General features: G+C 35.3%; 1 protein-coding gene and 1 pseudogene across 4 annotated transcripts in view; both read left to right on the top strand.

Moving 5' to 3' along the window:
• The window catches only part of DGK1 (diacylglycerol kinase1), a 126438-nt gene extending 114810 nt beyond the window's left edge, over positions 1-11628 (top strand). For all 4 annotated transcript variants that reach the window (XM_089832685.1, XM_089832683.1, XM_089832684.1 and 1 more), the window contains exon 8: positions 11075-11628. In XM_089832685.1, the coding sequence (XP_089688811.1) occupies positions 11075-11224 (150 nt within the window). In that variant the 3' untranslated portion in view covers positions 11225-11628. The remainder of the gene's footprint in view (positions 1-11074) is intronic.
• On the top strand, positions 6930-8244 carry LOC149558448 (uncharacterized; annotated as a pseudogene).
• Positions 11629-12266: the final 638 nt, after the last annotated feature.

Below are 12266 nucleotides of genomic sequence, written 5' to 3'. Positions count from 1 at the left end.
TTGTGTCGGCAGTCGCATGGCTACAGGAGGAAGGGTGAATGCATTTGTGCTAATTGTAACGGGGGAAAATGAGGAGATTTATTTTTATTTCAGCACCTTGATTGTAATTGTAGGGGCAAGATGATCTAGTGGTCATTCTGTTATGTATTTAACATAAAAATGAATTTTCATACATCAGATCATGAGGTCTGAATATGGATTTCTTGGATTGAAACTGATCGTGTGGTCACCACTTTCATGTTTTGAATGTAGTTATGTATTATCATGCCAAGTGTATATTTGTCTGTATACTAATCTGTTCGCAAACTCACAGCAGGATAAAATATATGTTTCCCTTCATTTTCTCTGTAACGTGAAAGACTTAATGAGTGGTTTTGTGGCTGTTTGCTGGACTTTCTCTCTTTATTCAATTTATAAATTTGATAACTGCGTTCATCTCATGTTTATGGGTCGGTGTTAATATGCCTTAGTGTCTTCTGGTTAAAGGCATATTCAGTTATTTAAATTCATCGAATATCTTTTAAGAGTGAGCTGTACATCTCAATTCAGAGGAGGATTATTAATGCAATGATAATCTTACTAACTGTTGTAGTCTTTGTCCTTCATTCTACACATATGGAGTCAATTTGTATATTCATTTTTGAAGGACAAATCTGTTTACTAACATACACCAAGTAGCCCCTTGAACTTAACAAACTTTTCCTAGGAGGAGGGATTTAGTGAGAACATTTGTAGTTTTATTTGCTATAGGGACATACTGCAAATCCATGAATCTATCTTCAACTAGTTGGCGGATGAAAGTGAATATGAATTTCAATACGCTTCGTTCGCTCTTGGAAAAGTGGATTTTTGGCAAGTTTGAGCACCCCTTGATTGTCATAGAAGAGGGTTGAAGGGCTTGCTTGAGACATTTGGATTTTGGAAAACATCCTTCAAAGCCAAACCGCCTCACAACTTGCTTTGATTGTTCCTCGATATTCTGCGTTCATGAAGGAAAGAAATATGATCTTTTGCTTCTTTTTGGTCCAAGTGATAACACTTGTGCCTAAACTGAAGACATACACTCATCATCTGATCCTCTCCAATCTGAATTTGTATAACAAATGAGTTTGGGATCTTTGGTTCTTCAGTAGAGCACACTGAAGTTTGAAGTACCCATGACATAGCACAAGATGCGCTTTGCTACAACCCAATGATTTGGAGTAGGAGTTGTCATGAAGCGTGATATGCAACTTATTGCAAAAATGAGATCAGGTCTAGTGGTGGTGAGATAGATCAAATTGCCCACTAGTTGCTTGATTGCAGATTCATTCTCAACAAGAGAACTAGATTCAGCCAACAACTTCAAACCAAATTCCATACGTGTAGATGTAGGTTTGCAGTCTTGCATCTTAAATTCGTCTAGCAAAGTCCTTACATGCTTAGGCTATGAGATGAGATGCCATGAGAGTGCTGCCAATCCTTAATAGCTAGGCAATAGTGGAGAAGCCCAAGGTTGTTCATGTCAAAAGACTAGCATAAATTCTATTTGATTTGTTAAATCAAAGATGTCAAACTACTAGTGATTATCAAATCACTAACGTATATAACCAAGAGGATGATATCAAGGGTAGTAGTTTTGACATACAAATTTGAACTCCTCCAAAAACCCTAATATGTGAGGTACTTACCAACTTTCATGTTCCATGCTTGAGGAGTTGTTTGAGGCCATATAGTCCTTTCACTAGTTTGAGTACTTGGTGTTATTTATCGAAAACCTTGAATCTAGGAGGTTGCATCATGTAAACCTCTTCTTGTAACTCATCTTTCATGATGACACTCTTTATGTCCATTTGATGGACTTTCTAGTCATACTGATCTACCATGGTGAGGACTTATTTGATGGTGCTCATCTTTGTTGCTAGAGTAAAAGTCTCCTCATAATCAATTCCTTAATGCTAAGAGAAGCCTTTGGCAACATGACAAGCCTTATACCTCAAAAGTATCATCTATCTTGTATTTAACTTTGTAGACCCACTTGCATCCGATGGGTTTCTTTCTTGAAGGAAGATTTCACAGTGCCCAAGTGTTATGTTTTAATAGAATATGATGCTCACTTTTCATAGCTTCTTCCTACTCAGGTATCCCTTTTGCCTCTATGTATGTTTGAGGCTCGTACATTTTGTGAATGTCATCTGTGAGAGCAAAAATGTTTCAAGTAGTTATACCCTCAACAAGCTCATCATTGTGAATATCACCAATCATCTTAGCATACCATTTGATGTGGAGAGTAGAAGTGCCAACATCAATAGTAGGAGGTACAATAAGATCAGATGAATCCTAAGGAAAATTTGTGGAGTGGATGCATGTCTGGATGATCCTACAAGAGAAGGCTAGTGGAGATGCAAGAATTGGAACAATTGGATCCTACTCATTTGGTGAACCTAATGGAAGAGGGACACCTAATTCTCGAGCCTTAAGAGGTTGATCCTTTGAATCTATAACTAGAGGAGAGAGCTGAAAGGGCCCTTGCTCCTTGTCAAAGACTACATCATGACCGAAGATGAGATGATTTGTCTTGAGATCCACTAGTCTATAGGCTTTGTGATTATCACTATAGCCAGTTAACATGAGTTTTGGCATCCAAGAGATGACTGATTTTTGGCTTACGGCCCCTAACTAGGCCTCTTCCAAACTTTGTTTCTTGACAAGTTCACCAATTAGAAGATCAGATGAATCCTAAGGAAAATTTGTGGAGTAGATGCATGTTTGGATGATCCTACAAGAGAAGGCTAGTGGAGATGCAAGAATTGGAACAATTGGATCCTACTCATTTGGTGAACCTAATGGAAGAGGGACACCTAATTCTTGAGCTTTAAGAGGTTGATCCTTTGAATCTATAACTAGAGGAGAGCTGAAATGGCCCTTGCTCCTTGTCAAACACTACATCATGATCGAAGATGAGATGATTTATCTTGAGATCCACCAGTCGATAGGCTTTGTGATTATCACTATAGCCAGTTAGCATGAGTTTCTATCATTTGGCATCCAAGAGATGACTGATTTTGGGCTTACGGCCCCTAACTAGGCCTCTTCCAAACTTTGTTTCTTGACAACTAGTACAGGAGAGCAATTGAGAAGATAGATAACAATGTTGACTGCTTCAGCCCAAAATTGCATTGGAACACTGCTTTGTTCAAGCATAGACTGAGCTATTTAAGTGATATCCCCACTCAACAACACCATCTCGCTGAGAGGTTTACGATGTTAATATTGGCGCTTAATGCCATGTTCACAAAAATCGGAGAACGCAGAGGAATGGAATTCTCCTACATTGTAAGTTCTAGGTGTAACAATATATTGAGTAAATTCTCTTTCTACAAATGCTTAGAACTTTTGAAACAAAACAAGTACCTTTGATTTCTATGAAGGAGATAAACCCTCATTTTAGAATTGAAATCATTGCTAAAAAGTAAGAAAATACCTGGACCCAGTAATAAAAGTTGTAGTCATAGGTCCACAGATATCAACATGGACCAGTTGTAATACCTTAGAAACTCTCTAAGAGTCGACATTTGAAAACGAAGTGTGATATTGCTTCTCAACCTATCACGCCTGCAAACATTAAGGTTCTAGATTTGAATCTCTAACAATCTGTTGATGTTTTGTAGCTTCTATCAGATAAATCCTAGGAGACTAAAATATTGAAGATATCTATCTTATGATATGTGTGTGTGTATAATCAATTATTATTATATAAATCTCACCATAATAAATAGAAGGGACATGTCTTTCTCCTTGCCTCATTCCCAATATAAATGCAAGGAAGATTGCTGCATTTCAAATACACATACTACAAAGGCAGTGTTATTACTTTTGTAGTGATCCTAAAACTCAACACAGTCCAATGATAAAATCTTCTTGAACAGTATGAGAAAGATAGTGCACAGTTAAGTGCCCACATCATTGATGCTAGAGTGTACTAACAAAGGAGCTTTGGGCTGCCATAGCAAGCTCTTGTGAATCACCATAGTCAACAAGTCTGAATAGACCATGATCCTCAAGACCCACGACACTTGTAGACTTAGTCTAGTTGAGCAGAATGTCTCAGAATGTGACTAAGTGAGAGAAGGTTGAATTCCATTCCTGGAACATATTAAACATCAAGGAAAACCAATTTCCTCCCTCTTGATTGAATCTATATATTGCCCGTTATGCCAACAATAATATACTTTTCCCTCCCAAAATAAATGAATCTAAGAATGGTTTAAATTTGTGAACCGATCTAGTTGAGGATAATGTCACATAATTGCAACTAACTGAGAGAAGGTTGAGTTCCATTCATAGATCTATTATAATATTACTACTTCATGTACTAATCAATGTATATAGTTTCAATAAATAACCTATGGAAGAGGCATGATCTTTCAAGTATTGGAGATATATTTAAACAAGTTGAGAAAGGGCAAGAGGATATGATGGAAGAGCAGAACAACATAATGCCAGGATTTAAGAATTTAATACCCTAATCGACACATACAAGACTTGTCTAATTTTGGGTGAACATATTGTATAAGGAAATAAACTTCGTATATTTTGAATTGTAAAGGTTTTCATAAGACATCTACAATATTTATATAAATAAACTTTAAATTGGGAATTAGGGTGAATTGAGGGTGAGTCCCAAGAAGGGTGAATTGAGAGAAGGTTGAGTTCCATTCTTGGAACATTAAACATCAAGGAAACTCAATTTCTTCCCTCCAGACTAAATCTATATATTGCTCGTTCCAGCAATGATATACTCTTCCTCTCCTCCCAAAATAACTGAATCGAAAAATGGCTAAAAATATGTGTACTGATCTTGGCGACAAGTGAAATGGCAGGAGGCACCTGAATTAATACACTAGGTAGAAGATTATACATGATCTATAGGTCTTTTAGCCATGAAGGTGTAAAAGGTAGACTCATTCTACTCAGTGTGCTCTGCTACAAGTGTTTTAGTCTGTAAACCAAATTGCTTGACTTATGCAGCTAAGCATTTACAGCACTCCAACTTTTTATGACCAAACTTATGGTAGGAGTTGCATTGAATTTTTTTCTTCTTTAGACCTTCTGATGATTGAGCAAAAGGATTTTACAGAGAACACTGAGAAAATAGAGAGTTAGTTGAGAAAGCTTGTTCTTTGGAAGATGAAGTAGTACCACTACCAAATTGTATTTTGCAATTAACTTGTAAAAGCATGATGCAAACGTCGGCAAATGTCACACTAGCACGAATCAAAGAAATATTGATAGTTTCAAAAAAGTGCTCATAAGAAGACAATTAAGACTTTTCACAATGATTACCACCAGGATTCTTCCATTTTGCATTTGATTGCTTCCAACTTATCTCGAATGTCCTTGATTTTATTGAGATGGTCTTGTAGAGACACCCACTCATCCATCATGTTTGTGAAGAGCATGTTCTTTAATAATGCTTGACTTTTATTAGAGGTTTCATGCAAACCTTTTAGGTGGCACCAAATTTTTACAATTGTATTGCTAGAAGGAACCTGTGGTACCTGATTATTCATGACAAAAAGTTCGACGAGCATTACAACTTCTCGATTTTCCTCATCAAATTTATCTTGCACCTTACCTTCATTTGTAGGACAACCAATCTTGCCTAAAACAATTTTATCAAGAAATTTTTATTCAAAGATCGTTAGCAAATGCCGCTTCCAAGTATTATAGTTTCAGATATTGAATTTCTGACTTCTCTCGAGCAGAATATTTTTCACAGATGCCATTTTAAAAGTATGAGATCAAAAGTGGTTGACTGAATGGCGGCATAGATATCAAGGTAGAATAAGCTCAACATGTGAAAATCGTGTTTTGAACAAGACTGAGGCAGAAAATAGGCACTGAGTTTGAGGGTGAATAGGAAATTTTCCGGCATAGATTCTAGTGCAAAATTTTTGGAAAACCCAAAAAATTTCAAGAGAAACCTAGAAAAGATCTTGAAAAACCTAACATGAATCTGCCTTCAAAATTTGAAACATACTAAAACATAGAGGCTTTGGAAGAAACCCTAGTAGGCTGCAAATTCTAAAAGATAAGAAGGCAGATTGCTTCATAGAGTAGAGAAGACAACCAGAAGAAGAAACTGTCAACCATAAAGGCGGTCAAAATTTGTTGAAAACCCTAGATATCTGTCTGCAAACAATAGATGTGCTGTCAAAAACAATCCCATGAATGGAGGATGACATACGAGCAGAAATAAAGGGCACCAAAATTGGCATCGACTTGCAGAGAAAGGGTGCTGCACGAAAAAGAAATGGCTAATAGAGTGAAAAAACGTCAAGTTGAAGAGGAAAAATTGCAGCAGGCATCTATATTTGTAGTGAAATCCTCTGCAAACAAAAACCTAGTCTTAGTCAACCACAAACATATACAAAAAATTGGAAAATGTGTTTGCAGATGGTCGCGTTTTGAGAATGGCCTTTGATGGGATTTTATACAGAAAATAAATGACAGGTTTAATGTTTTGTGTTTGACACCCATGAATTACGGGTAAAGTGCAATGCAGGAAAAACCTAACAATAAACCCTAGCTGCAAGCCAAGAGATTTCCGATTTTTTTAAGAAAATAATAATTAAAAAAATATTATTAAACTTCCTAAAAAAATCGAACACCATATTACCCGTGTAATTGTTTAAAAATTAGATGAATAAATGAATGAGGAAGATAATTATCTATAGTTTACAAAGACAATGTTTCTATTATGAATAAATCGTTCTTATTAGAAAGATTATAATAATAAAAGAATAATAACAATAATAGAAACATTCTTGTATATATATACAAGAATTACAATATTGACCATTAAAATAATAATATACAAGATATAACATAGATATTATTCTAATAATAATAGGTACAAGCAGACAGCATTAACGTAGAATATTTAAATGGAAACGTCTGCTGGCTCTTTGAAAATAATCCAGAAAGATTAGAAGGAAAATTTCAAAGGTGTCAACAAGTTACATTTGAGATTGGGCTTCTTGAAGGTGGTGCAACATGTGGGTTCTATTCCCATGTTGGACTATATGGCAAAGCGGATGTCCATCATATCTGCGTATCAGATGGTTGCCTTTAGTCGAAGCAGAGACTTTTACTGTAGGACTGATGGATGAGGTAGCATCAAATCTCTGATTTCTTTAATTCCTTGGGAAACCATCAAAAGGAAGAATGACCACAGGTTTGAACCTCAGGATCCAAGGTGTAATGCTTCAGACAGGTGAAGAAGAAGAAGGCTGCAAGGAGAATCACAGACAAAGAAAGTCTTAGGATTGACCCTTGATGCTATCATAAAAGAAAACACTAGAATTGACATATTCTCACAGCACAAGTTTTCCAAGCTGAAAAGCTGCTTCACTGGCAAAAAAGTTTCAGAGACGGCATTTTGTGAGTCTCTAGAGGCTGGTGTAAAGAATCCTTCTTCGTTTGGGCAGATGAAATGGTTTGCTTCTGATCGTGAGTCTGATGTACAGGCAAATGTGTGTGGGGGAGATTAATGTAAATTGGAAGAAAGATGTAGTCCTGAAATGGATGATACAAAGATTTTACCTTTGTTGTTTTTCTTAGGACCTCTGATAATGGAAAGTAGTAATCAAAAGCCAAAGGCTGAAATTAATTTGTGGAAGCAGCATTCTGTGGTGCCGCAGCTGGCTTTGAATCTTTGCACTTCGCATGAATTAGACACCAGACTGCCTTTTACTAATAACTTTGATTTTCATCTTGCAGATTCTCCTAGGGCACATCCTGCCTTTGCTGGTAAGTCCTACAACGATGGGAGTTTTGCTAGAATGATAAGGTAACCGTGAGAATCAATTATGTTCTGTGAGGGATGTATGAAGCATTGAAGTACATGGCTCTCTGTAAACTTTTACCTTTTGTACCTGCAAGCTGGTAGCCTTCAGTAATGATGAAATTTCATTCCACAGAGTTTGCCATTTCAAGCAGAGAGCAGCGTAAAATAGGTAGTATTCAAGCTTATTCTATTGCAAAGTACGTTTAAGGTCATTAACTTCCCAGGGAAGAAAAGTTATGAGGATTAGGTAAGTGATGGAGCTGGACTCATCACTCTAAGCTATGATTTGTAAGTTATCTACTAGTAGGTTTTTGTTAAGAATGTTAGAAAATTGAATCTGTATTTTCTTATGACTATCCTCAAATAAATCTTGCATAACTGATTACAGTAATTGTACACACACACACACACACACACACATACATACATACATATATATATATATATATATATATATATGAATATATGATGATAGTAATAATGAGACATATATATATATATATCTATATATATACATATATATACATACATACATATACATACATACATACATATATATATATATATATATATATGTATATGATGATAGTAATAATGATATATACACATATATACTCAAGATTAGATTAAGCATTTATATAATGTAATTAGTTTATACTGCTGATAGCACATGATGCACGTAAGACCTTATTATTATATACTGCCGATAGCACATAATGCTCACGAAATGATTGGCAGATTATATTCGTAGTGCATGCTTACCACCGTGAGTGGAAGCTTTGTTAAAGGAAGATTAACTATTGTTTGCTGTTGGTTACAAACCATCGTGACTCGACTCATGTTATACATTGTGTCTGTTAGGTTATATTGGTACACGACCTTTCATATATATATATATATATATATATATGATGATGATAGTAATAATGATATATACACATATATACTCAAGATTAGATTAAGCATTTATATAATGTAATTAGTTTATACTGCTGATAGCACATGATGCACGTAAGACCTTATTATTATATACTGCCGATAGCACATAATGCTCACGAAATGATTGGCAGATTATATTCGTAGTGCATGCTTACCACCGTGAGTGGAAGCTTTGTTAAAGGAAGATTAACTATTGTTTGCTGTCGGTTACAAACCATCGTGACTCGACTCATGTTATACATTGTGTCTGTTAGGTTATATTGGTACACGACCTTTCACCGTGTCTTCTCATTTATACACACTTATATATATATTATGATCTGCGGTGTGAAGTAGATCAATCACAGTGGAAATCATACTCTCACATCGCATATCATAAAACATAACAGCCAGAGATATATTCTTTTCAATACATTATTTAATTCATCAATAAACATCAAGGACTAAGAATTACAGTATCACTGTAATTTAATGTCTGCATTATCAAGACTTACAAAAATTGAGATTTACACCAATCAAGACCACAGCATAATAAAACTTTACAGTTTTTTTCAGGCATGAGACAACTCAGATTAACATAGTATCATCCTTACCTATTGGACTACATTTTCTAAATTAAATTTTAGCATTTGCCTGTCGAGGAGTAGAGATTAATCTGATCACAATGTTGAAGAGAAGCTCTAGGTAAGTATCAGTCATGACAAGTCAATTTCTTTTACCAATCTATTTTTTCTGATGCCTGCTTACCAGTCACCATTTCCTTGAGACTGATAGGCTCATTATGTTCTTTGTTATTTGGATGAAGAGTCTTTGAGTTCATATTCCTGTAGATTTAATGCTGGTGTTCAAAAAACAATGCTTTTTATCTACTTCAATCTTGATTTCTTTTCACTTCATTTCCCTTTTTGGAAGCTTTCTTTATCTTTTTTCTTCTTTCAAATAAAATCTGTTTCCTCAGCTCTACTTACCTCATGCTAGACAATGGTTGGATGTGAGTCTTAACTACCTTGATGGAAAGGCAGCAGCATTATATTCGTAGGTTCTACACTTTAGACATCTGAAGAAGGTATTCCAGTATTTCATGGGCTAGTTCCCAAAATAACCAAGGAGTATCTCCTTCAAAACTCCCTTCGCTCAAATACCTTTTGAGTCTCAATCATTGCCCTATTGTTGCAGCGTTCTACTATGCATGTGATTTTACCATTGACTTCAGCTGAGATTTGGGTCTCTTTTCCACTGAAAACAAAAACGGAGGTCAAGAACTTCAGTCATTACTAGGATTGAATTTAGAACAAGTAGCTGGATAAATGTTAAGAGTATCACAGAATCATGATAAATCTTGCAACTTTTAAAACTCAAGGGCTTTTATGGATTTTCATTTTATATTTTTCCAGAATTAAACTCTACAACAAAGAAGCTTCAAGAGACGAGACAAGGCCTAATTTCAATCCAATAATATTTTCCAAGTTTCAAAAGACTGTTTGTTTGGCTGAAACAAATATGTAAACTGCAGCATTAGGGAGACTGAAGTTATTGATATCCTCTAGAGTCATAGGGATTGTCTTTGAAGTTGATTCGACTTTTTCGACACAATATACTGTTGGAGTCCTGATTGTGGAGCATGAGTGTCACCACTAATAACTATAGAAGAGGAGGATGCAATTCCACCAGGTGCAGAAGGCCTAAAAAGAGGACCGAAAGTCAATATCACAGCCGCTATTGCGGAGAACCAACTGATTTGAAGCAGCCTTCCGAGGCAGTGCTAATCCTTTGTGATTCCAAGCAGCAAGGAAGTGAAACACAGAAATTTAAATTAACTGCGTTGTATGTTAATTGGTTTTCAATGTCTTTCTCGTGACTTTAAAAAGCTTCATCAGGAGGGAACTGTAACAGAGACTACCTCATCTAGCTTAAATATTGAAAGCAAGAGATAATCTCCTTTTTGAATTTGATCATTGGTTGCTCACTCTGACAAGATCAGAGACTACAGCTATAGAATAGGATAAATTATAGAACTCCTCTTTTTATGGTGAAATGTAGCTTTGTAGAGGGCTCTAATGCTTCCGCAACTTCAAGGTTTCTAATAGAAGCTTAAAATCTATTTTTTGCCCGTATCGATCACCTTATGGAATCTAATCTTCCCTATGGCTCATCATTGAGGTATTAAACATGAAGGGGCCTTTTATTGGCATTTTTTCTCGTTACTCTTTGTAATTTGCACATCTATTATGCATTTAATGTTTTCTAATGCATGTATTTTGGGTTGTAACAGAAGGTTAATTTTTTTTGTTTAATATGGTGAAGGCTTTCATGTTGAAGAGGATTGCTGAGGAGCCTCTGGGTCATGCTGCATCTGTCGTGGCAGAGGTGCTTGAGAATGCCGAATGTGGAGGTGTGATTAATGCTGCACAAAAGAGAGTTCTTCTTCAAGAAATGGCTTTGCGTTTAACATAGCCGATGTGGTATTGATGTTTGATGGGGACTCTATTGTGATATTTGTCCCATGAATTGTTTCTGAAGATCAGTCATGCCTGTTGCAAGTTTTTGATCGAAAAGGTTCTTATTAACGTGTCAATTTATAGATGTTTTGCAACCTTAAATTTGAGAAAGATGTAAGAGTTTTGCCCAGTTTTTTTTTTTTCCCTGAAAACTGTGTGCATGGGAATATTTCCGACTGTATAGCAGTAACAACACCGTGAGTTCAGGCTTTATAAAGCAATTGTCACCCAGCTGCATATTCTACATCCAGCTTAAGAACAACGTGCATGTGGAAGCCACTTTTCAAATCAATTTTGATATTTGTAAACAGGGATTATTATATTTCAAATGTAAGTCACTTGAACAAAGGTTTGATTTCCCTTCGGCATTTAATTTGGCATAATGCAAGTTGTGATGCTATTATATGATTTGTTGACATAATTAGGCTACTTTATGGTGCAATATGAAAATCTAGATAGGAACTTACTCAGAAGTTCTTCGTATTATAATTTTTTTAACTTTCAATGGATATATATTTTTAATCAATACCGATAAATAATCACACATTCTAAACAAGATAATAATGCAGGGCTATTGAATTATGTTCACTTTGAATTTGCAAACAATGTTACAATCATTAAAATTATTGATACATGCACACTATCAATCATTGAAAGAGAAATCTACCCAAAAAAAATCCTGATATTTTCCCCCAAAAAAATCTGGAAATATAGCAGACTCGATTTTCAATTATATATATATATATATATATATATATGAATAATACATTAAAATTATATCTAACTCCCTAAAAATAGCCAAAAATAAAAATAAAAATAAAAAAGTAAAATCATTGAAAAAACCAATAAAACCCTACAAACAAACTCATAAAACTGACTTTGAAATAGGGTCGATTCTAGGACAGAACTGAAGTCAACGTAAAGAATTTGTAATTTGTAATTTGATCTGTATGGTTTTCATTTCCACCTTTGGAAAACCCTAAACAAAGGAGTGGAAT

Source organism: Cupressus sempervirens, chromosome 5 (assembly GCF_028749045.1).
Source record: "Cupressus sempervirens isolate cs-2001-9-10 chromosome 5, ASM2874904v1, whole genome shotgun sequence".
Lineage (NCBI taxonomy): Eukaryota > Viridiplantae > Streptophyta > Pinopsida > Cupressales > Cupressaceae > Cupressus > Cupressus sempervirens.
This window is presented reverse-complemented; position numbering and strand designations above follow the sequence as displayed.